The 27,229-nt window shown below is 46.2% G+C and overlaps 1 protein-coding gene across 8 annotated transcripts in view; it reads right to left on the bottom strand.

The window, feature by feature from the left end:
• The window catches only part of SERAC1 (serine active site containing 1), a 1,540,408-nt gene that overhangs the window by 57,465 nt on the left and 1,455,714 nt on the right, over positions 1-27,229 (bottom strand). For all 8 annotated transcript variants that reach the window (XM_073561007.1, XM_073561005.1, XM_073561004.1 and 5 more), the window contains one exon: positions 25,452-25,549. In XM_073561007.1, coding sequence (XP_073417108.1) covers positions 25,452-25,549 — 98 coding nt within the window. The remainder of the gene's footprint in view (positions 1-25,451; positions 25,550-27,229) is intronic.

Here is a 27,229-nt window from a genome sequence, read left to right on the forward strand (position 1 = left end):
TATATGTAGTATGCATGTTGTATGTATGTAGCATGTATGTAGCATGTAATTTTTTTTTTTTTTTTTTTTTTTTACATTCAACACATTAGCCGGATGATGGGACTACTACTGTCCTATCATTGGCTAATGTGTCAATCACTGTCATGGTAGCAGGCATAGCCCGATGGGACTTGTAGTCCCATCGGACGATGCCTGCACAGACCACCGGAGCCTGCACAGACCACCGGCAGGCCGGCACAGCCCCCCGGAGCCTGCACAGACCACCGGCAGGCCGGCACAGCCCCCCGGAGCCTGCACAGACCACCGGCAGGCCGGCACAGACCACCGGCAGGCCTGCACAGACCACCGGCAGGCCGGCACAGACCACCGGAGCCTGCACAGACCACCGGCAGGCCGGCACAGACCACCGGCAGGCCGGTACAGACCCCCGGACAGTCGGCACAGCCCCCCCGAAGGCCCGAACTGACGGCGCATCATGATGCGCACAGACAGTGCATCATGATGACGTCATTTCGGCAGCCAATCAGAAAGCTCAACACTAGTCAGCAGGGGGACACAAAATCGCTAAGACTCCTATTTTTTTTTTTTCCAGAGTTTAATACAAGCAATTCTAGTTTCTTAGGCTGGTTTCACATTTGCGTTTTTTAGCGCTGGAAAAAAACGCATACGTGCGCATGCGATTTTCCCCTATATTTAACATGGGTGCGCATACATGCGCGCTTGTAAGCGCATGTATGCGATTTTCATGCGCTGCGTTTTTTTGGGGTGTGCGTTGGTGTTTTCCAGACGCTGCATGTTGCATTTTTTGGCCCTGGAAAAAAGCGCATGCGCACGTATGCGCACGTTTTGCGCTAAAAATGGCCATTATAGCCTATGGATGCGCATACGTGCGCACTGGCATGCGCAGGTATGCGATTTTTTAGCGCTGCGTTTTTTGGCTGGTGTCCACTTTTTATCCTAGTTAGAATCTTCTAAAGTCAAAAAAAAAAAGTCTATATAAAGGAGGTGCCTGCCAAAACTCTGCCACTACTACACTGAGAGATTGAAGAGCAGACAGTCAACCAAGAACCCATTATATCAGCGAAGAATGTGAGTATATTACATTATATGCCTGTCCTTTTAAATTATGTATGTACTAATGATTTTTATTATTTTTACATGCAGTATGTCTTCAGAATCAGAGTATTCCCCATCGCGGCAGGAATTGGCGCAAGCAGACCGTGAGGTGATTATTTTCGTGCATCTGGTAAGTATATCTGCTGCTTCTCCAAATCTCTTACGTTTTTTTCAACTTTCTTAAGACATCGTCATCATCATCTGCGGACGGCACTAGTGAGGGCGAAGAGCAGGAGCAGCGAAGCCAAGTCCCGGTGGTGATACGGAATGTAAGTATCAAATGATTTGTAATGTTCTTTATTTTTTATCTTCTATTTTTACTCATTTTTTTGTTTCTTTTTTTGTAACTTTTTATTCAATTTAAATTTGATTATTCTAATGAATGTGTTTTGTCTAGGTTCCACAACGGGATGAAGACGTCTACCTGGATAATGAGCAGCTCATCAGCCTGGTCCAGGAGCGTTCGCCGTTGTGGGACAGCCGTGACCGGCTGTACAAGGACAATGTGGTGACCCGGCGGCTATGGAATGAGGTGGCCGCAGCGTTGATGGATGGCTGGGACAGCGCCACAGCATCCTCCAAAAAGGCGTTTAGTGAGTATTTCCCTGCTCTGTATTGTGCCGCAGTGACTGTTGTCCTTGACGGCACTGTTGGGTTTCGTGCTAGGCGTATTCTAGCAGGAAACCCAACAGTGTCATCGGGGTCTACAGTGACTGCTTTGAGTATTGTATTGCTACATTGTGCCGCAGTGACTGTTGTCCTTGACGGCACTGTTGGGTTTCGTGCTAGGCGTATTCTAGCATGAAACCCAACAGTTTCATCGGGGTCTACAGTGACTGCTTTGAGTATTGTATTGCTAGATTGTGCCGCAGTGACAGTTGTCCTTGACGGCACTGTTGGGTTTCGTGCTAGGCGTATTCTAGCAGGAAACCCAACAGTGTCATCGGGGTCTACAGTGACTGCTTTGAGTATTGTATTGCTACATTGTGCCGCAGTGACTGTTGTCCTTGACGGCACTGTTGGGTTTCGTGCTAGGCGTATTCTAGCAGGAAACCCAACAGTTTCATCGGGGTCTACAGTGACTGCTTTGAGTATTGTATTGCTACATTGTGCCGCAGTGACTGTTGTCCTTGACGGCACTGTTGGGTTTCGTGCTAGGCGTATTCTAGCAGGAAACCCAACAGTTTCATCGGGGTCTACAGTGACTGCTTTGAGTATTGTATTGCTACATTGTGCCGCAGTGACTGTTGTCCTTGACGGCACTGTTGGGTTTCGTGCTAGGCGTATTCTAGCAGGAAACCCAACAGTGTCATCGGTGTCTACAGTGACTGCTTTGAGTATTGTATTGCTACATTGTGCCGCAGTGACTGTTGTCCTTGACGGCACTGTTGGGTTTCGTGCTTGGCGTATTCTAGCAGGAAACCCAACAGTGTCATCGGGGTCTACAGTGACTGCTTTGAGTATTGTATTGCTACATTGTGCCGCAGTGACTGTTGTCCTTGACGGCACTGTTTTTTTTTATCAACAGTGGACAAAGTCCGAACACGTTGGCGTTCGATCAAGGACCGCTTCAACAGTGATGTTCGTGCTGAGGGCCAGGTTCGCAGTGGATCTGCGTCAAGGACCAGAACTAGATACCGTCACTATCACGCGTTGCAGTTCCTAAGACCGGTCCTTGCCACAAGATCGTAAGTATTATACATTTTGGGTTTTTATTTTTATTAATCTGTGTTTTTCTAATCCACAGCTGATGCTTCTTGTAAAGGCATGGTAGTAATGATTTTCCTTTCTTCCACAGCACCTGGAGCAGCACCCTGCAACCTGGCCCTGGAGCGGTCCTTCCTCGGACGTCCTCTGACCCGTCCCAGCCATCCGACAGCCAGGAAGCACCTTGCAGGTCAGCCACACACACAGCTGGTGACCAGGAAGCTGGGCCATCAGGTGTTCCCCTGTCCCAGGTCTCTGCCACTGGTTATGCGGGCACTACCCGCCAGCGGCAGAGGGCCTTGGACAGGAATGTCTTGCCCGAGTTTATGCATTTGAGCGAGACATTTAATTCCAGCCTCAAGTCACTGTCCGACAGAGTTGAAAGCGGTTTTGCACTCATGGAACGTGGTTTTAACCACTTTGAACACCGCTTCAATTCTGTAGAACAGCGCCTTGACCGTCTGGAGGCCGACCTCAACAGACCAGCACACCATTTTTTTAGTAAGATTGAAAAGGGCATGGCGGAACACCTTAGTCCTGATCAACAGCTGAATGTGCTGCAGGCCTGCAACAATGCTTTCTTGCAGGCTATGCAGCATAATCGGTACGGTCAGCAGTCAGTGGTGTCCTTTCCACCTGTGCCACCATTGACTCGCTTCACCTCACTACCGACTTGTGCTGCATACCACTGCACGGACACCTCTATTCAAAGCCAGGACACCCACCGTTACACCACCACAAGTCTGAGTGCAGCTGGTCACTTCACCGACACCACCATGGCAAGCGCTGCTCCTGTCTGGAGCACCACCGCCAATCCCATGCATGCGTGGAGCTCAGCCACCACTAGGCAAACATGGAACAGCCCTGCCGCTACAACAACATGTAGTAGCCCTGCCACCACCACTCTGCAAACCTGGGCCATCACTGCCGCCACCAGTCCTCCTGCAAGGATGAGCACTGACAACGAAGAGCAGCATCAGCCACCTCAGCAGCAGCAGCCAACTCAGCAGCAGCAGCCACCTCAGCAGCAGCCGCCACCTCAGCAGCAGCAGCCACCTCAGCAGCAGCCGCCACCTCAGCAGCAGCAGCAACCACCTCAGCAGCAGCAGCCACCTCAGCAGCAGCCGCCACCTCAGCAGCAGCCGCCACCTCAGCAGCAGCCGCCACCTCAGCAGCAGCAGCCATACCAGCAGACGGGGGACCTACATTCCATATTTGCCCCTACTTCAAGGCGAAATCAATCAAGGCGGGCATTGGGCCAAAGTCGGTCCAGGCACACAAGCCTACGGCGACATGCCATTACAACTAATGTAACTGAACAGATTTCCTCTCCTACAAGTGTTCCAAGTTTAATTCCCTTAACTGGACTACCTTCCCCCACAAGTTTTGTTGCCCCTTCCCCTCAAACACCGTCTTCAACTGCAAGTGTTGCATATTCCCTGCACACCCCCAAATTGAAACCATCTGCCCCCAAACGCCGTAAAAAATAATTTTTAGTTTTTTTTTTGTGATAAAAAATAAATTAACATTTGTGGTTCACCATTAATAAGTTTCATTAATGTTGTTTGCGCCGCTCACACACACTGATGGGTAAATACATGTTAAAAACCAACCCAAGGGCTAGTATAGTCATATGTGAAATAACATGGACTAGTATAGTCATTCCAAGGCCTAGTGTAATAACTCTAGTTTTACCAAATAGAATCTGGTTTCATGAAAAACAAACTGTTGAAACTTGTCTAAAAAATAAGTTTCTTTCTAGTTTCACCAGTTTGTTTTTTGTGAAACAAGATGCTAGTTGTTAAAAATCGAGTTATTACAGTAGGCCTTGGTATGACTATACTAGGCCGTGGTATTTCACATATTACTATACTACTAGCCCCAAGGCCTACTATACTCATATTTGAAATACCACGGCCTAGTATAGTCATTCCAAGGCCTAGTGTAATAACTTGTAATGGAGCAGATTACATGAGCAGATTACATTCATCCACTCAATGCTGACTTGTATTCCCCATGGACTTTCATTGGGGTTGGGTTTTGAGGGTTGTGTTTTGAGAAAATCACATACTTTGTTTTAAACTAGTTGCACAATTTTCTCTTGAAAAAAAATGGTTTCCTGATTCATGGCCTGCAGCTTTGCTCATTCCAATATATTTCACGCAGACTAGCAATGCTGCATTTTAACTCGTATGTGTATTTACCTGCCCAGGTGTGTGAACATAACAAAATTCAGTTATACATGGGAAGTTTTTTAATTAATTGGAGTTTAAAAAATATAGTGCACTCAGTAATGGTATCAAATAAGGATTTTTATTACCATAAACAACAACATTACACCATTTCATCTTGCCAGTGCACCCGTCCTACATCAGAAATAAAGTAGGCCGCAAATTTGTCCCTCATTTGGCCAACTTCAACGGATGACCTGAGAGTGTGCTGAGTGAATTCAGGCAATGGGTTAGGAGCATCATCGTCCAGTTCAAAGGTCGGGTGCTCTTTAGCCATCACAAAGTTATGTAGAACCACACAGGCCTTCACCACCTCATCGACTGTTTCAAGTTTAAGATTAATGGCCGTGCCCAGAATTCGCCATCTGGAAACAAGAATCCCAAAAGCACACTCGACAGTTCTTCTGGCCCTGGTCAGCCTGTAATTAAAAATTTTTTTGGTGTGGTCCAAGTCCCGGCTGGAGTAGGGTTTCAGTAAGTTTCCGCACATTTGAAAAGCCTCATCGCCAACCATTACAAAGGGCAGTGGCGGAGCTTCGGTGTGAGGAAGAGGCCGTGGCATAGGGAAATTAAATTGGTTGCCATACAACCTCCGGCCCATGTCTGAGTTTTTAAAAGCCTGCGAGTCATTACCACGGCCAAATGCTCCAATGTCCACTGCTACAAACATACATCCGGCATCCGCAATTGCAATGAGTACTATTGAAAAGTACTTTTTGTAATTATAGTACTCAGATCCCGTTCTTTGGGGTTTGATGATCCGTATGTGTTTCCCATCAACAGCTCCCAAACAGTTGGGAAAATTGCATACTGTCCAGAATTTGTCAGCAATTTCCATCCACTTTTCAGCGGTGGGCAGGGGCATAAATTCTGGGCAAAGAACATTCCAGAGAGCCCGGCAGGTGTCAGCAACAATTCCAGACAAGGTAGAGATTCCAATACGGTACTGGAAGTGTAGTGAGGATAGGGTTTCTCCAGTCGCCAGGAATCTGTGAACAGACAAAGAAGTAAAATTAATATTTATGTATATTATTTTTAAAAACTATAAAAAAAAATATTAGTACATTCACGAAAACTAATTACCCAAGGTTTTGAATACTAAATTTACAAAAAAAAACATCAGACCACACCCCTTTGTTTTTAAAACATACCGTAATGTCACCAGTAGCCGTTCCTCAGGAGGAATCGCACGACGGAGCTGTGTGTCCTGTCTCCGGATGGATTGTTGGACACGAGCAAGCAAATCCATGAAACTTTCGTGGGATATCCGGATATAATCAGTAAATTTCTCCGGGTTTGCACGTAGCTCGCTGTAGAGGGTGTGGTATGCCCCACGGCTCTCCCGGAGTTCAACAATCGGATGTATCCACATACGCCGCCGTCTTCGCTGCCTCTCTCTCTTCCTTTGTTCATGGCAAGCAACTGCATACGCCTGAGCCATCGCGATGTCCAAATCCAAGTTGAAGTGAAAACTCTTCCAGCGCAGATCCATGGTCACGAGAAGAATCAAGCAAATGTGAAGAATACTGTAGACAGGGTCTATATATATTAACATACCACACCCACAATGAAGTCCCATTGGTCTTGTGTGTTGTTGAATGGTTGTTTTTTCTTTTTTGTGGGGTTTTTCCAAAATCTGTAAAAAAACGCAAACGCACAAAAAACGCATACAAACGCGCAAAAACGCTGCGTTTTTTTCCTGCATGCGCATTAAAATGCTGGAAAAAAACGCAGCGTTTGTATGCATTTGTATGCGTTTTTTTAATGCGTTTTTTTGCGGGAAAAACGCGCTGCAAAAAAAAGCAAGTGTGAAACTAGCCTTAGCGATTTTGTGTCAGCAGGGGGACACAAAATCGCTAAGAAACTAGAATTGCTTGTAGTAATATCTCTCTCTCTCTCTCTCTCTCTCTCCCCAGCACAGGAATCGCTGCAATACTCTCATCCCCATTCATTAACATTGGACTCGCTAGACTTGCAACGAATAGCGAGTTTCCGACTCGGACTCGTTACAGTCTAGCGATTCCGAGTATTTCAGGATTCGCCCATCCCTAATCACGATATTCGTGTATATTGTGAGTCTTGTCCTGACTGCCAAGCCTCTGCGCCTAAGCCCCGCTTCTGAAGCCCTTTGGTACCCCTACCTATTATTGAAGTCCCGTTTGAGAGGTTTGGGATGGATTTAGTTGGGCCCCTTCCACGGTCTGCATGTGGACACCAACATATCCTGGTCCTCTTGGATTATGCCACTCGTTACCCAGAGGCCATCCCTTTGCATAACATGGCCACCAAGACGATTGCCAAGGAACTGGTGCATGTGTTTAGTCAGGTCGGTATACCAAAACAGATACTCACCGACCAGGGGACTCCCTTTATGTCCAGGGTAATGAAGGAGCTCTGCCGGTTGTTACAAATCGAACCGTTACGCACATCCGTGTATCACCCTCAAACAGACGGGTTGGTCGAACGGTTCAAAAAAACTCTGAAGCAGATGCTGAGAAAGGCGATAGACAAGGATGGGAAGAACTGGGACTATTTACTTCCGTATTTGCTTTTTGCCATCAGGGAAGTGCCCCAGTCTTCCACGGGATTTTCGCCTTTCGAGTTATTGTACGCCCGACGTCCTCGCGGACTGTTAGACGTCGCCAAAGAAACCTGGGAGGGTTAAGTCACTCCGTTTAAAACGGTGATAGATCACGTATCCCAAATGCAGGACCGTATTGCAGCTGTTATGCCTATCGTCAAAGAACACATGATGCAGGCTCAAGGAGCCCAAAAAAGAATCTATGATAGGGGCGCCAAGATCCGTACGTTTGCACCCGGAGATAGGGTGTTGATCCTGGTTCCCACGGTGGACAGTAAGTTCCTAGCAAAGTGGCAGGGCCCCTTTGAGATTAAGGAAAGAGTTGGTGAAGTAAACTACAAAGTATACCAGGCAGGTAAACGGAAACCTGAACAGGTTTATCATGTAAATCTGATAAAACCCTGGAAAGATCGGTCTGCCTTGTCAGCGGAGCTGGCCTGTCCCGTCTGCTCGCATACCGTACCGGAGGTACGGGTTGCAGAGACTCTCTCGGAGCGGCAAAAGACTGAGGTCAGGCAGTTTCTACTTCACAACCAAAAGTTTTTCTCAGAAAAACCCGGGCAGACTACGCTGATGAAACATGACATCATAACGGAACCTGGTGTCACAGTTCATGTGAAACCCTACAGAATTCCGGAAGCGCGCCGTGAAGCCGTTTTCCGAGAAGTGAAGGCAATGTTAGAGTTAGGTGTCATAGAGGAATCGCACAGTGCTTGGTCCAGCCCGATTGTGTTAATTCCTAAACCGGACGGCACCATCCGGTTCTGCAATGACTTCAGGAAACTGAATGCGGTCTCAAAATTTGATGCCTACCAGATGCCCCGGGTCGACGAGTTAATAGATCAGTTAGGAAAAGCCCGGTATATTAAAACCCTAGACCTAACAAAGGGGTATTGGCAGATCCTTCTGGCGGAGGCTGCCAGAGAAAAGACGACATTTGCTATGCCGGAAGGTTTATTTCAGTATGTGTATATGCCGATTGGACTGCACGGGTCACAGGCGACCTTCCAGAGACTGATGGATCAAGTCCTGAGGCCACATAGGCAGTATGCTTTGGCCTAGTTGGATGACATTGTCATTTACAGCTTGGACTGGGAGACTCATCTCCAGAAAGTACAAGCTGTGATTGACGACCTGTGGGAGGCAGGTCTAACCGCGAACCCCAAGAAATGTCATATTGGGCTAGAAGAAGCCCGGTATTTGAGGTATGTAATTGGGAGGGGTGTTGTTAAACCCCAGCTCGATAAGATTCAGGCGGTTCAGGACTGGCCGCATCCTGTCAACAAGAAGCAGGTGCAAGCCTTTCTGGGGATCGCCGGCTATTATCGCCGGTTCATACCCAATTTTGCAGCCATCGCTACCCCCCTGACGGATCTTACGAAAGGGAAAGACTCCATCATGATTAAATGGAATTTAGCGGCTGAAGAAGCCTTCCATATCCTAAAACGGGCACTTTGCTCTCAACCCGTACTGGTGACTCCGGACTTTTGCAGCGAGTTTGTGGTACAAACGGATGCCTCTGATACCGGTATGGGGGCCGTACTGTCACAAGTGAGGGACGGAGTGGAACACCCGGTTCTCTATCTCAGCAGGAAGCTGAATAAACATGAGCAGAAGTATGCAGTCGTAGAAAAAGAGTGCCTAGCCATTAAGTGGGCTCTAGAGGCCCTCAAATATTACCTGGTGGGCCAAAAGTTCAGGCTGATCACTGACCATGCCCCTCTCAAGTGGATGCACTTGCACAAGGAACGGAATAGCCGGGTGACCCGGTGGTTCCTTGCCCTGCAGGCCTACACTTTTATGGTGGAGCACCGCCCAGGGGTACAGATGGGGAATGCAGATGCCCTGTCCCGAGTGCACTGTTTGGCGGGTGTCATTGCTCGACCGGAGTGGTCTGAGCAGAGGGGAGAGGATATGTGAGAATCATGTGGGAATAGTGGATGAGGGCAGGTATACCTGGCTCAGATACCTTTCCTATGTGGCCTAGTCTGGTCAGTATCTCACCTGGTTACTAATGAATAATGGGAGGGCGGATTTAAAAGGATGCCAGGTGGTTGAGTGAGTGTCTCAGCCTGGGAACACAGAGAGCCTGTCTGTGTGAGAGACACACGTGAGTGAAAGCAGTGCCCACTGCAACTGTGGTTTGGCTGGACGGGAGAAGCCCGCCAGTTGGTAGTTAGGTTGTACTTTGTTTAGTTAGTGCCGGACAGGCAAGGATTTGTTTTATGTTTTTTTCTTTATGCATTGCTTTCACCTTTAATAAACCTGACCCAGTGTCAGTTATACCCGGACCCCGGCTGTGTGCCTTAGTTTCATGCTGAATGCACGTGACCTTTGACCCCAGCAAAGGCGATCCCGGAGTGTTTTATCACAGTGCTGATAAACTGGGAGATTTGTACAAGGTAAAAAGGGATTTTGAATAAGGAAGGTTATCACTCCATTTTTGTGGACAGTGCTTGATTGGAGCCAATTTCATCCTACAACAGGATAATGACCCAAAGCACACCTCCAAATTAGGCAAGAACTATTTAGGGAAGTAGCAGGCAGCTGGTATTCTCTCTGTAATGGAGTGGCCAGCGCAGTCACCAGATCTCAACCCTATTGAGCTGTTGTGCGAGCAGCTTGACCATATGTGTCACGGTCCATTTTTGGAGCCGTAGCAGAATGTGGATTCTTATAGAAACCTTTTTCCTTTTTCCCCGGTGGCCGCTGGGGTTTACTACAACTGTAGTTGTGTTGGTGATGGTTTTGCCCCCGGTGGCCACTGGGGTTACTACACGTTTGAATTAGCCAACAGGTGTGATTACCCCCCTCCTTCCTATAAAAGAAGGGCAGGTGCTCAGATCGCTGTTGGTAATATTGTTCATTTTCTAACCAACCTTGGTGAAGACTGGACCTGCCTGGTGGAGAGGGGGTTCAGCTTGTTTGGAGCAGTGGAGTTGCTGCTAGATGCTGATCGGATCCTTTCTCTGTTGCTTGGAGCATTTGCAGCAGAGGAAAGCTAAGTTTTGGGTTTTAGTTGCTTTAGCCTCGTGTTGTCTGTTTTATTTTCCTTTGTGTGTTATTGGGTGCAGTTCACTTTAATCCCTGTCTCACCTCCTGGGGAGGGGGTTGGTGGTTTAGCTCAGGGCTAAATAGGAGATAGGGACAGGTCGGGGACTTGGGCCTCACTACCTTCAAATGTACCCCCAAGTTAATGAGAGTCAGGGCACCCCCTTAGCCTGAGGGGCAGTTCAGGGGCCCAGGTTCCACATCTCCTGTTTTTTCCCTACTGCCCTGTGACATTATTACCAACCCACCCATGTTTTCCTGGTGAGCCATGGACCTAATGCAGACCTGTCTCCAATTGCTGCAGACCCTCACAGAGGAGCGTGGGGTGCTGTGTGGTGTGGTGGAGCAGCAGCTGCAGCAGTGGGAGGGGTACAGGGCCTCAGCTCAGATGCAGGCTCAACCAGAGCCCAAGTTATCTCTCCCAGACAGGTTTTCTGGAGGGAGAGAGAATTTTTTATTTTTTCAGGAGGCCTGCAAGCTACACTTCAGGCTCCGCCCTCGTTCATTAGGGAGTGAGGTACAGGGGGTGAGATTCATTATAGCCCTCCTTGAAGGTGATCTGCTATCCTGGGCCTTCTCCCTGCCGGCCGATTCACCATCTCTACGGTCGGTGGACGAGTTTCTTGCGACTTTGGTGAATATGCCCCTGGGGTCCTTGCTGAGGAGGACTCACAGGTGCAGGTGGATGAGCCCAGGCAGGTGGGAGGAGTTGGTTCCCCAGCGGTGTTGCCTGCGGATTGTTGTGATGTGGGGGCATGTTTTAGCTGTGGGCAGACTGGTCATGTTTTCAGGGTCTGCCCAGCGCGTGCCAAATCTTCTGTACCATCTAAGGAGCCACGCCCCCCTGGTTGTGTGGAGGGAGGTGACGAGGGAGGTGTATATTTCCTCCATTTTGCCCTCTCTGTGTACTATGTCAGCAGAGGTGGTGGTTGGCGGGGTACCTGAGGGCATACCGGTGTTTGTGGACAGTGGAGCGGGAGTCAATCTGGTGGACGCTCACTTTGTCCAGACACATGGCCTGAAGTGTAGGACGCTAGCCAAACCTCTAAGTGTCCAGGCCATTGACTCTGTCCCACTGAGCCAGGGGAGATTGACCCAAGTTGTAGAAAATATACATCTGCGCATAGGGACTCAGCATGAAGAGTCCCTGTCATGCTATGTCTTGGGGAGAATGCCATCACCTATCGTTTTAGGCTTCCCTTGGTTAGAAAAACACAACCCGGTCATAGATTGGCGGTCTAGGGAAGTAGTCAGCTGGGATCAGTCGTGTGAGGGCTACTGCCCAGGGGCTACTGTCTCTGCCGTCTTTCTACAACCATCCCCTTCTTCTCCAGTGGGGGCAGCAGAGGTGCTGCCAGGTAGTGGGGGCAAGTCTCTACCCTCACCACATGCTAACCCTGGGTGTCGGTGTCCTCATAGGAGTAGGGGTCGGAGGAGAGTTGTGACTCCTTCTGAGCATTGTGGGGGTGTGAGTGTGATGACACAGGGGGACGACTCTGTTGTCGGTCCTTTGAAGAGTTCACCATTTTGTGGCAAATGCATGAATGGTAATAAACGTTCAGGTCCGGACCTGTGTGTGAACGAGTATGGGTGGCCACCAAAAACATCCAGTGGAAGTGTGTTGCTGGGGTCTGGAGTTCTCAGGTGATCGGGCCGTATCGGGTGTCGGCCATCCTTGGCCCGGAGACTTACCAGCTGGAGTTACCCCCAATTATGCCCATACACAACTCATTCCCCAGGTCGGCACTCTGGAGATTTGTGGTGCCTCCGGAGCATACATTGCCATTTCCATCTGCTCACGTTTTCCATAAACCTGCGAGTCAGGTGGTCGCTGAGGTGAACTCTGGTGGACCTAGGTGTCCGCACCGTAGGTGCTTTTCGGGTGAGGTGCAGTGTTGAGGGTCCAGAGGCCCCTCATTGAAGGAGGGGTACTGTCACGGTCCATTTTTGGAGCCGTGGCAGAATGTGGATTCTTATAGAAACCTTTTTCCCCGGTGGCCGCTGGGGTTTACTACAACTGTAGTTCTGTTGGTGCTGGTTTTGCCCCCGGTGGCCACTGGGGTTACTACACGTTTGAATTATCCAACAGGTGTGATTACCCCCCTCCTTCCTATAAAAGAAGCGCAGGTGCTCAGATCGCTGTTGGTAATATTGTTCATTTTCTAACCATCCTTGGTGAAGACTGGACCTGCCTGGTGGAGAGGGGGTTCAGCTTGTTTGGAGCAGTGGAGTTGCTGCTGGATGCTGATCGGATCCTTTCTCTGTTGCTTGGAGCATTTGCAGCAGAGGAAAGCTAAGTTTTGGGTTTTAGTTGCTTTAACCCCGTGTTGTCTGTTTTATTTTCCTTTGTGTGTTATTGGGTGCAGTTCACTTTATTTCCTGTCTCACCTCCTGGGGAGGGGGTTGGTGGTTTAGCTCAGGGCTAAACAGGAGATAGGGACAGGTCAGGGACTTGGGCCTCACTACCTTCAAGTGTACCCCCAAGTTAAGGAGAGTCAGGGCACCCCCTTAGCCTGAAGGGCAGTTCAAGGGCCCAGGTTCCACGTTTCCTGCTTTTTCCCTACTGCCCCGTGACAGTATGGTACGCAAAAAGTGCCCATCAAGTCAAACCAACTTGTGGCAGGGGCTTCTGGAAGCACGGGGTAAAATTTCTCCAGATTACCTCAGCAAATCAACTGCTAGAATGCCAAAGGTCTGCAATGCTATAATTTCTGCAAAGGGAGCATTCTTTGATGAATGCAAAGTTTGAAGGATAAAATTATTATTTCAAATAAAAATCTTTTTTTCGAACCTTGTCAATGTCTTGACTAGATTTTAATAAATTTTATAATAATAACAAATGTTATTTCTACAGCGCCAACATATTCCGCAGTGCTTTACATTTCAGAGGGGATTTGTACAGACAATAGACATTACAGCATAACAATAATCACGTAGATTATAACAAATACCAAGAGGAATGAGGGCCCTGCTCGCAAGCTTACAGTCTATGAGGAAAGAGGTAGACACGAAAGGTGGGTGGTAACAATTGCCCTGATTGTTTGGACCAGCCATAATGTTAAGTGTATAACAGTACAGACACAGAGGGCTAATGGAAGCATAAAGCATGTGGGAACATGATGCGGGGAACCTGGTTATAGTAAAACTTTTGACTGTGCCACCCAGGGATAGATTAGGTTAATGTGTTGAGGCGGTAGGCCAGTCTGAATAAATGCGTTTTCAGGGCACGCTTAAAATTGTTGGGATTGGGGACTAATCGTATTGACCTGGGAAGTGCATTCCAAAGAATTGGCGCAGCACGTGTAAAGTCTTGGAGAAGGGAGTGGGAGGTTCTGATTATTGAGGATGCTAACCTCAGGTCATCAGCAGAGCAGAGGGCACGGGTAGGGTGGTATACTGAAACAAGGGAGGAGATGTAGGGTGGTGCTGAGCCATGGAGTGCTTTGTGGGTGAGGGTAATAAGTTTGTACAGGATTCTGGAGTGGATGGGTAGCCAGTGTAATGACTGGCACAAGGTAGAGGCATCGGTGTGACGATTGGCGAGGAATATGATCCTGGCTGCAGCATTCAAGACAGATTGGAGAGGGGAGATGTCAGGGTCCTGACAGCGCCGGCGTACAGCCTCCGCTAAGCAGGGACTCACCCGCACCGTAGGGACCCCTGGGGACAAGAACAGCCAGAAAATAAAGATGCACAGGACCTGAATGTAGAAGTTTAGCAAGCCGGCACAGTACCTACGGTCATGTGAACGGTCATGTGACTGCAAGGGGGCAGGGCTTAGCGTCCTGCTTTCAAAGAAGGTAGAAAACTCAAAGTCGGGCAAAGCGGGGGTCATGCACAGTACAGGCAAGCGAGGTACAGGAGGGATAAACAGACGGGAGGTCAGACAAAGCCAAAGGTCATACACAAGAAATCAGTAAAGTACCAGGGATGAGACAGAACGGATAGTTAGGGCCAAGCAGAGATCAAAACCAAACAGACGTAGAAGGTACCAAGCAGAATCCAAAGCAATATCCAGAGAACAGACCGAGTCATACACAGAGAATCAAGCAACCAGAACACAGAACTAACACACTCAGGGGTCACCACACAATGCCAAGGGCGAAAGTATAACTGACGGGGAATGGGAGCTTCCTGAGGCTATAAGAAGCCTCCCCAGAACCAATGAGAGGCTACCATAATAGGTCCCAGGTGTGCAGGTGAGAGTCTGCACTGAGGTCAGAACATTAACCCCAGCAGTGCCGGTCTCCCAGCACTGGTATCATGACAGGAGAGTTTGGTAAGAGGGAGACCAAATAGAAGAGTTACAATAGTCGAGACGAGAATGAATAAGAGAAACAGTAAGAGTTTTTGCAGAGTCAAAAGTAAGAAAAGGTCGAATTCTAGAAATGTTTTTGAGGTGCAGATGACAAGAGCGAGCCAGTGATCGAATGTGGGGGGCAAAGGAAAGCTCGGAGTCAAGTATGACCCCAAGACAGTGGGCATGTTGCTGGGGAGTAATAGTGGAACCACACACGGAAATGGCAATGTCCGGTATAGGTACATTAGTAGAGGGAGGAAACACAAGGAGTTCAGTCTTTGACAGGTTCAGTTTCAGATATAGTGAGGACATGATGTTAGACACAGCGTTTAGACAGTCGCCGGTGTTTTCTAGAAAGGCTGGCGTTAAATTCATTTGGCAACTCATTTGATTAATAAAAGTATGAGTTTTCATGGAAAGCACAAAATTGTCTGGGTGACCCCAAACTTTTGAACGGTAGTGTATCTTTAATATGGTATACACAGGGACATGCGTTTACATGCATCGTTTCGCGGTGTGCGGCGGGGCGCGGCGAACGCAACATGTTGCATTTTTTGAGGCGTCAAAAATCCGTCAAATATGCGCAGGCGTGCGCTTGTGGATGAGTGTGTAAAACACCGCATTTCTTTCTATGGGATCGCATTGGTACGCAAGGACATGCATACGCATGCGCTCGAAACGCATGCGTACTTCAGACTGAACATATCCAGGAAGTTGTTTTCACTTCCACTCCAAATGTGTCTTCTTCTCCAATGTGTCCTCTGCCAATGTTTCTGACCCAATCCTCCAATTGACTGCCACTTCCCCTGTAACAACTTCCTCAACCACTCCCAGCTTACCTTCACAGCCCAACACCCCCCCAGGTGCACAATGTATCTCCCTCCCGCAGATCCCAAAAGTAAAGCCCTTTTTTTCTTTTTTGTTATTTATTTGTCAAATTTCCTCTTAGAATCATAGAATCATAGAATCGTAGAGTTGGAAGGGACCTCCTGGGCCATCTGGTCCAACCCCCTGCTCAAAGCAGGATTCACTAAATCATCCCAGACAGATGTCTGTCCAGCCTCTGTTTGAAGACTTCTATTGAAGGAGAACTCACCACCTCTCGTGGCAGCCTGTTCCACTCATTGATCACTCTGTCAAAAAAAATGGATTACTTACCGGTAATACTCTTTTGTAGAGTCCACGACAGCACCCACTGAGAGAGGGGATTCGCCCCCAGGAACAGGAACCTGACAGAGAGATAAATGGGGCGGCCCCCCTCACTCCCTCAGTTTTGGATTACAGAGAACAAAGGAGGAACCGCCATGCATGTTTAAGTCAACTTGCCAGATAAGCCATTCGCCTCTAACATATTTCTACGTCTGCTACACCAATCTACAGATTAATCCCTAACCATATTCTCCACCACCAAAGAAACCATGTGTAAATCTATACATTAAGGGGGGGAAGTGAGCGGGTGCTGTCGTGAGCTCTACAAAAGAGTATAACCGGTAAGTAATCCGTTTTTTTCTCTTCGCCACGACAGCACCCACTGAGAGATTTTATTGACGCTGAGTGTATGGGCTCAAACGGGGCCTGCGTGAAGGCATCTAAGACCAAGCTAAGGTTCCATGTTGGCAGCTGAGGAATGTGAACCGGGTTCGCTCTCTGGCAAGCGGAAATAAATCTGGCCACCCATTTGTTGCCTGCCACATTGTGATTATATAAGGCTCCTAGAGCCGATACATGGACCTTTAGAGTGTTAACTGAGAGCCTCAACTCCTGGCCCTTCTGCAGGAATTCTAGAATAGCCCTAACAGGTACTTCGCTGGAGAGTCTTGCTGGGTGAAAGGCTAAAAATTTCTTGTGGATTCTTTTCTGCTTTGTAGAAGGGTGTCAATCAAACTATTTGAGAACCCTCTTAGCTTCAATAGCTCCCTCTCAAATTCCATGCCGCTAGGTGCAGGGCTTTGACTCGGGGATAGTAACAGGGACCCTGTGAGAGAAAATCCCGATGTAGTGGTAGAATCCATGGATCGGATATTGACATGGCCCTCATCCATGAGAACCACGGACTCGGGCCAAAACGGGGCAATCAAGATGACTTTCGCCCCTTCTTCCCTTATTTTCCTGACCACTGTTGGCAACAACATCATCGGAGGGAAGGCGTAGGCCTGCCGGAACGTCCAGGATATTTGGAGGGCATCGAGCACGTCTGGATCGTCTGCTCTGTATAGAGAAGTGAACCTTTCTACGCACCTGTTGGCCCTTGTCGCGAACAGATCTATTTCTGGCCTGCCCCATTTTGCCGCTATCATCTCGAAGATGTGCCGGCTGAGGACCCACTCCCCCTGATGTAACGTCTGGCGGCTGAGGAAGTCCCCCCTGGAATTGTCCACTCCTCTGATGTGGAGTGCAGACAGGGAGTGGAGGTGTGATTCGGCCACCTCCAAGATTCTTTCCGTGATAGACATGAGCGGTTCTGATTGCGTACCTCCTTGCCGGTTTATGTACGCTACTGCGGTGGTATTTTCCGACTGGACCCTTGTGTAGGTTCCTCTTAGCTGCGGGAGAAATTTGGACACAGCATAATATATCGCAGTAAGTTCCTTCATATTAGACAAACCCACCGCTTCCATCTCAGACCATTGGCCCTGTATGATATCTTCCCCTAGGTGGGCCCCCCACCCCGAGGGGCTAGCGTCCGTGGTGACTATTTTAGAGGGGACAACCCACCATGGAACCCCTCTCGCTAGGTTGTTTGGGTTCGACCACCACTCTAAGGAACTGATTACCTCTGGTGACAGGGACATTCTTCCTTCCAACCACCCCTGCAGTCTATCCGCTTCTTGCAAAATGGCCCATTGCAATTTTCTGGAATGAAATTGGGCCCACTGCACTGCCGGAATACATGATATTAAGCACCCCAACAAGGACATACCCTCTCTTAAGGACAACGTGGGATTGTTACTTGCCCTGCTTATCTTGTTAACTATGACCCATGCTTTTGTTTCTGGTAGAAAGCATTTCTGACTTACAGAGTCTATTTGTAGGCCCAGGAACATCTGACAGGTTACCGGTTTCAGTCTGGACTTCTCCCAGTTGATTAGCCAGCCTAGCATTTGCAGGGATGAGATAATATCAGCCATCCTGCTCTTGCATTGAGAAAAAGAATTCCCTACTATAAACAGGTCGTCCAGATACGGGACTATTAATGTGTCCTTCATCCTTACATGCAACATCACCTCTAGCATTAGCTTGGTAAACGCGCGGGGCATCATGGATAGTCCAAACGGGATCGCCGTAAACTGGAGATGTCGTATCCGGCCCTCTAACCAGACTGCTACCCGTAGGAATTTCTGGTGCTCTCTGCATATAGGGAGATGGTAATAGGCATCCTTTAGGTCCAAGACTGCCATATAGCACCTAGGGAACAAGAGTTTAATTGCTGAACATATTGATTCCATTTTGAAAGTGTGCAGCCTTAAAAACATATTAAGGTTTTTTAAATTAATAATTATCCTAAAGGAGCCATCTGGCTTCAGGACTAGAAACAGGGGAGAATAAAATCGAATTCCCCTTTCGTGTATTGGAACATCCACCAGAACACGCTTAGACAGGAGCGCTGTAATTTCCGCTTCCAAAGCCTCCTGCTGCGCTGGGGACTTCCGAGAAGTCAATACGTAGGAGTCCTGTGGGTACCGAACAAATTCTAGTTTTAGGCCTAATGTAACGATATTAATGGCCCAGGGGTTAGATGTAATTTTTCCCCACTGGTGGCTGAACTGCATCAGTCTGCCACCTACCGGTAGATTGGCCCTACCGGAATCTGTCTCCGGATTTAAATGGACGTTTTCCGAAAAGGCTACCTTTCTGTTTGGGATCCTTATATCCCCAGCGGTCCAGGGATTTGAAATCATTTTTCCTACCAAATGGAGGCTTCTTGAAGGTTCTCCTGAAAAAAGGGAGCGTAAGGGTTAGGGAAACACTTCTTCCTCTCCCCCGCTTTCGTCAGGATTTCATCTAGTTCTGTGCCGAACAGGCACTTACCCTGACAGGGTATAGCGCAGAGCTTGGTCTTTGTCTGCATATCGCCTCTCCAACCCTTTAACCATAAGGCCCGCCGGCCCGCATTGGCCAGTCCTGCCCCTCTAGCAGATAATCAGAGAGAGTCGGCTGAGGCATCAGATAGGAAGGACGCTGCACCCCTAATCATGGGAATAGAGGAGAGGAGCTTGTCTCTAGATGCTCTGTTTTTTATGTTTTCCTCCATATCATTCAACCATAACATCATGGACCTTGCTGTGCATGTGGCTGATATTGCCGGTTTGAAAGCCGCCGTGCATGCCTCCCAAGACCACTTGAGGAAGGCATCCGTCTTGCGATCTAAGGGATCGGGTAAAGTCCTTGAGTCTTCCACTGGTAGGGAAGAACGGCGAGAAGTGGAGGCCACTGCCGCATCTACTTTGGGGGCTCTGGACCAGGACGTTAGCTCGTCATCGTCAAACTGGTATTTTCGCTTAGATGGTAAGGGTTCTTTGCCCCTGTTTCTCCCATTCACTTTTCACAAGCTCTCTAATTGCTGAAACTACTGGGAAGTTACATCATCAGCGTCATAGAAACCTAAAGCAAGTCACAGCGCATACAACCGGTAATGCCCCCCGGAAATTACATCATCAGCGTCATGGTAACATACTGCCAGTCACAGCACATACAACCAGTAACGCCCCCCGGAAGTTACATCATCAGCGTCATGGTAACATACTGCCGGTCACAGCACATACAACCGGTCACACTCCCCCAGAAATTACATCATCAGCGTCATGGTAATATGATGCAAACTCCAGCATACATAACTGGTAACACCCAGGAAAACCTATTAATGATTTCATAGTAGCGTAATGTTGTGCACCAGATATTAGAACGGTCACAAAGGGACCACAATAGTAGCGCTGTCCACAAACATTAGCGCATATTTCTGGTAACACCCCCCGGAAATTACATCACAGGAGGCATGGCAAACGACGTCGTATGTCAGCAAATCAACAGATATCACCGATACACACACGTCATCACCCAGCGCCCCCCGCAATGCTCCATGTAAGAGACAACCAGAAGTATACGCACTTGTGAAACAACCAAAGGGCACCAAGACATTAATCCGAAATTACATACAATAACCACATATTATAAATTATGTATCACAAAAATACATATAAAAAAAGTGAAGTGAAAAAACAAATACAAATATATTCATAGATGACACAACAAACCAATATGTCATATAATAGAAATGTGAAGTAATATCACCACAAAAAGAATAAATATAATAATATAAAACTGTGCAAAAAAAAAAATATATATATATAAGGTACATTATATAGATATATGTACAATAAGTGAAAATTATTATTATATTATGAATACATAATTGTCATGTAGAATAGACGGATTCACGCCAGAGTCGAAAGGATCATGGAAGGCCTGCAATGTGATTCATCTCTCCAAAATCCAATCCATCACATATAACAACTAGAAAACTAGAAAAAAAACAACCAGTTAAAATACAAGAGACAAAACGCAAAAAAGGGCACAACAATTTAAAAGAAAACCAGGATGCTAAGGAGATCAAAGAACCCCCCCTAGAGAAACGAGCTAAAACTCAATTGCTCATTGAGACCTGCCGGGGCTACAGTATCCAAAACCGCAATCCACCGACATTCTCGTTGAGCTAATACATGCTTGAGGTCACCACCCCTGATGCCGACACGAATCTGATCAATTCCTCAGGCAATGAAGCCAATAGAATTACAATCATGCTTAAGGCGAAAATGCTTGGGAATGGCCTTCAAAGAATTTATGTCCTCCACTTCTCGAGCAGCCTCAATGTCCCTAACATGCTCCCTTATTCTTACACATAACTCTCTGGATGTTAAACCAATATATATTAGTCCACATGGACAGGTATCATAATACACCACAAAGATGGTTCTACAAGTAATGTATTTTCTGATCTTATAGACATTGAGGCCACTCGAAGAAGAAAAGGACACAGCACGTTTCAGATTTTTACAGGCCAAACAGTCACCACAAGGGTAAAAACCCACCCTCGGTTCGCCTGCACCAAAGGGCCTGGGAATGTTCTTTACGAAGTGACTCTTAACCAAAGTATCACATAAATTTTGGCTTCTTCGTGCCGTCATCAAGGGACGTTTTGGAAGACATTGACGTAATATGGGATCTGTTTGAAGCACCGACCAATGACGATTAAGGATCGTTCTCATCACATCCCATCTGTGGTTAAAGGTTGAAATAAACCGTAAATCAACTTCAGTTTTAACAGACCTCGGACACTCCACCCCTCTCATCAAAAGACCAGCCCTAGATGAACTCTTCGCCCTCCGATAGTCCTTCTTAATTGCCCGATTGCTGTATCCCCTCTCTCTAAATCTCCCCCCAGGTCCATGGATTGTTTTTCAAACAAGTCATCAGTAGTACAGATTGCGGGTGGGAGGAGGATGCATGTAAGGGGGCGTTCACAGAAGTCTCCTTGCAATATAGGTCAGTATGTATCAGACCATTATCCTGCACCCTTAATGTAACATCAAGGAAAGAAATCTCCTTCTTATCAAAAACATATGTGAGTCGGATATTGGAATCGTTGCAATTCAATCCCGTCATGAACACATGTAAATCCACAATGGGGCCCTGCCATATAAAAAGGATGTCGATACACCTGAACCATCCTATAATTTGAGGAGCGGCATGTGCACCATCCAAAAATAAACCACGCTCCCAAAACCCTAAAAATAAATTAGCATAAGATGGTGCACAAGCCGCCCCCATGGCGGTCCCCTGTCTCTGTAAATAAAATTTATCATTAAAAGTAAAAAAAATTATGAGTAAGGATGAATTGCAACAACTCTAACACCAACTCACGCATGTCCGGGTCCAGGTTGCTATTTTCAAGGAAAAATCTGGAAGCCCTCATACCATCTTCATGTCTAATACTCGTGTAGAGTGCCTCTCCGCTGTGACAGTGACCATATCAGAATCCAAAAACAGCCCATGCAGGCAGCGAAGAATATCATTGTTCTCTAATATGTGAGGGTAACGTCTCCACCTGGGGATGCAAATAATACTTAATAAACCTACAAGTATGTTCACATAACACCCCACACCAGAAACAATTGGACGGCCAGGAGGAGAGACCTGATCCTTATGGACCTTGGGGAGGAGATAGAAAGTGGGCACAACACGGGCCTGAACACACAATCCCTTTAATACTTTTTAGAAATTATCCCTCTTTCAAAAGCCATCTCCAAAATGTTAAACAATTGGCTCTGAAAAGTAGATAAAGGGCTATGTGAGAGCAAGGAGTATGTTTCTTTATTACGCAATTGTCGCATAGCCTCACTTTCGCATTTATCCACTGGCCAGATCACAACATTTTCCCCCTTGTCAGCTGGTTTTATTACCACATCATCCCATTTCTTAATATCCTCGAGAGCCAATCTCTCAGATAACGACAAATTGTCTCTTTTACCTATATTATTGATTGATCTGAGGTCCTCCGTAACTAGACGGGTAAAAATCTCCACTTGTGTACAAATAGACAAGGGGGGAAATGTGGTACATCTGGTCGTAATGGGGAGTAAAGGAACACTCACCGGAACAGGATTAGATTCATTATCAAGTTCCTCCAAAATGCAGACAGCCTCACGTTCCATATCAGTAAGCTCACGATCAGTGGATGAACGCATATGTAATCGCCTAAGGATGATCTTTCTAGAAAAGAGGTGGAGGTCCTTCAATGCTGTGAAAAAATTAAAATTATTAACCGGAGAAAATGATAAACCTAATTCCAGAACAGATTTCTGAGACACAGAGAGAACATGAGAAGAGAGATTAATTACCTCTAAAGTGCCAGTGCCGGTACCAGTTGTATGTGCTGTGACTGGCAGTATGTTGCCATGGCGCAGATGATGCAACTTCCAGGGGGTGTTACCGGTGGTATGCGCTGTGACTGGCATTATGTTACTATGACGATTGTGATGTAACTTCCGGGGCGTTACTGGCTGTATGGTTGTGATGGGCATCATGTTGCCATGATGCTGATGATGTAACTTCAGGGGGGGCGTGACTGATTGTATGCGCTGTGTCTGGCATTCTGTCATTATGATGCTGATGATGTAACTTCCGGGGGGCGTTACCATTGACATACGCTGTGATTCGTAGATTGTGAAATGGAAGGATATAAAAATCGGTCTGGTGTGACACATTGTACGGCACCTTGAAAAAGAGCAGCGAAACGCGTGTCGGTGGGGTGGGGCTTTGGTCTTGATTCATATCGCTTATGGGTAAACACTTGGGGCATTTATTTATGATGTATATTTATTTGTATTTTGGCCGGTTCCAACAGTGGGGGATTTAGTACATATACTGGCCAGTACTTTTATAATCTATTCCCATGGTGGTATAATGCACTTTGGCATTTTTTACATGGTATTTAATCTGTGACCTTGCCTTCATTACCTGATCCTTTTGTATGTATTCATGTTTGTGACAATTATGTCCAATAAAATTATATATATATTTTATATTCTTTGGACTTTGGTGTCTTTGGTTATCAGGTACATAACATTACAGGTCCATTTAACTTAGAGGCTTAAACCATTTCGTCTTGCCATGCCACGTGTCCAATATCTGAAACAAAGTAGGTAGCAAATTTATCCCTCATTTGGGCAACTTCCACTGTTGTCCTCAGAGGGTGAGCTTGGTAATCCTGCAATGTGATATTAACAGGTTGGCACACATTTGAAACACCTCATCCCCAACCAGAACAAATGGCATTAGCGGTCCTTCAGTGTTCAGAAGAGGTCGTGGCTGTGGAAAATTGAAATTATTCCCTTACAAACTTTGGCTTATGTCAGAGTTTTTGAAAGTCTGTGAGTCATTTCCTTTTCCAAAGGAGCCAACGTCTACAGTGACAAATCGACAGTAAGCATCTGCAATCGCCATGAGAACAATGGAAAAGTATTTTTTATAATTGAAATACTCGGATCCACTTCCAGCAGGTTTCATAATCCGAATGTGTTTGCCGTCCACAGCCCCCAAGTAGTTAGGAAAATTACAAATGTCTTGGAATTTTGCAGCATTCTCCAGCCAGAGTTCAGTTTTGGGTTGGGGGGAGGAATTATTCACGTAAAACGTCACATAAAGCATGGCAGGTGTCTCCAACAATCCCAGAAAGCGTGGACACTCTAATCCGGAAATGAAAATGGAGAGATGATGAGGTCTCTCCAGTAGCCAGGAATCTGACAAACAGAAAATGGAAAAAAAATTAAGTACATGGCTTTTATAACAATAATAATGACATGTGTTTATTTTTCAAAATTACATACCTCAGGGTCACCATAGACGTTCCTCAGCAGAAATTGCTCGACGTAGCTGCCAGTCCTGCCTGGTGATGGATCCTCGGACACGTAGCAGCAAGTCATTGAAAAATGTACTTTACAGGTTGTTAAGAGGTTACAGGGTTACTCCCAATATTTAAAGTTGTCACAATTTTTTTGATAACTTGAAGATTGGTGGTGGTTTAACAGCTGGGGCACTCACTGATAAGGGGGGCTTTTAAATGTCCATTGGAATTGCGATGTGGTCGTACATATGTTCCACTGCTCTATTAAGTCTCTATGACAGTGCCAGAGATAGCTGAGTTTAGCTGTGTCGATCAATCCCATAAAGAATGAATGGTAGATGAAGACATTTCAACTTGTATACTAAATTAGGACTTGAGAGTAATATGTATACGACTATGCTGATAGTAATGTTATATTCAAACGATGATATGTGTTAAATGCACCTGTAGTGGATATAAATATCAATAAGCAGAAGTACACCTACCTGTCAATATGTATTGCCTCTATATGGATGGCGTTAGAAAATTGCCGTCCTATGCACACATGACATCACTGGCTCTCTTCAAAGCAAAAAAGAAGAGTGATGATTATCCTACGTGTTTCTGACCAACAGGTCTCCCTCCAGGACTTTTCTTTTTCCAACAGATGTCTTAGCAAGCATGACCGGCCGGAATGCTGCCAACATTGTTTGTCTAGAACAACTTCCAAGGTGGATGATCCACTGCATTCTCATTGATCATGCCGCAGACTGCTATTTATTACGGAAGGCACCAAACGCCATCCATATAGGGACAATTCATATTGACAGGCAAATGCTTTTCAACCTATATTCACCACAGCTGCATTTAGTGCATATAATCGTTTATTTCAGTAATTAGAGTACATTACGCACGTGGGCAAGGAAGAGCGTCAGCATATGCAGCTTCAAGCACCGACGCTAAGTGGTAGCGCTGGTGCGCACTTGTAATTTGTTATTTTCCAACAGTTACATTTTATGAGCTGCTTTACACAGCATAAAACTACCTGTTAAAGAAAGTATGTAATAAATGTTAATATTTACTGACCTCCCATGCTATGTGACACCCATATTATTGGCCGTTTCCCCACACCTGCCATCTTCAGTTTATTAAGGAGTTCAGAACTTCTGTAAGTCATAGATTTCCTGTGGGATATATAAACATTCTTTTGCATTACATGTGTTTTAATACTATGCAAATAAACTGTAATAATTGTATAATGAAAATGTATGTAATTTACTAAGATTCTCTCTTGTTCTTATTCAACTGTAAATGAATTGTAATAATTTTAAATATATCACACCCAGAGGCTGAAAACCCACACATACCCGAATTCTACTCATAACTGAAAGTTTGTGAATATCGTATTAAACATTTATTCCCATATTTATAGATGGATTTTCAGATAGTGCTTGTAAAAACAAAAACTTTAGCAAACCATTAACTGAAATTTGCATCCTTTCTTGAGATATTAACACATTTCTTTTGATTTGTTAACAGTTTTTTCCTCTGAGATTGGCAACTGCTGCTGTCTAGCTTCTAAGTACTACGCTAAAGCTGGCTGGGTTAGAAGGTATCCTCATTCTCTCACGATCCTGCTCAGATTCAAAACAGTGCTTACAAGTTCAACAGAAAAGAATTTGTAAGCATAAGCCCTGCACATGTATAGTATTGCTGTCGAGCATGGGTGATTGGTCCCCAAAGCAAGAATACATAACATTGTATTTACAAGATCTCTTTTACAACATCCACTTTAAGGACATGGGAATAACCCTTCAAATCTAAACAATGCCATATTTAATAAGCAGCCTAGTCTCAGGTCTAATACCGTTTACAGGTGAGATAGCTGTGCTTTTTTTTTATTACACAGGATACTGAGGAATTGGGTCACAGTATGTTAAAAAGCTCCCTTTATTGATAAATCCCTGCAGTCTCTCTTTTTCCCAATAGAGGGTAGAAATGAGGCCAGATAGATGGAAGCATACAGCTGCACAAGTATTTTTTGCAGTAAGACAATCTGCACAGTTGCTTTAAGTTTGTTTTTGTTTTTAAATGCTCAGGAGCAATTAGAAAGTGAAAGGATCCTTTGTTGGAGATCATGCATGTTGCACTAATTTGTTCAATACATGGATGACAGCAGTAGTCACAGAAACTTAACAGGCAACATTGTAGTCTACAGGCTGTGTAGGTGTCTGTCACTAGGCAGATCTACTGCTGTATTTTTTCATTGTTTTGCTCTGATGACAGAGCACAAAAATAAAAATGAAGAACATAGATATGAACAGAGCCTGACAAGAAAAAAGTATAAGGCCAGGTGGGGGCACTGACTTATGTGGTCACATTATTTTCACCAAAAGACACATTGTATCCACATAATAATAAGGCCAATACAATCGGCCAAATGGTGAAACATGCTTTCCAGCAAAATGATGTGTCTGATTAATAACTGAATAACCTCAGCATCTAGATGCTGCTGGGGTGAGTGCTGTCCCATCTGGGCATAACTTAAAAGGAATCTGTCATCCCATTTTAGCCCTATATGTTGCGGCCACCACCATTAGGGGCTTATCTACAGCATTCTGTAATGCTGTAGATAAGCCCCCGATGTAACCTGAAAGATAAGAAAAACACGTTAGATTATACTTACCGGGAGGCGGAGTCGGGTGCAGTGGGTGTCGCGGTCCGGTCCGTCGCCTCCCATCTTCATACGATGATGTCCTCTTCCTTGCTTCTACCTCGGCTCCTGCGCAGGCGTACTTTATCTGCCCTTTTGAGGGCAGAGTAAAGTACTGCAGTGTGCAGGCACCAGGAAAGGTCAGAGAGGT

Source organism: Dendrobates tinctorius, unplaced genomic scaffold (genome assembly GCF_039654945.1).
Source record: "Dendrobates tinctorius isolate UK_male_01 unplaced genomic scaffold, ASM3965494v1 ptg000310l, whole genome shotgun sequence".
NCBI classification, from domain to species: domain Eukaryota; kingdom Metazoa; phylum Chordata; class Amphibia; order Anura; family Dendrobatidae; genus Dendrobates; species Dendrobates tinctorius.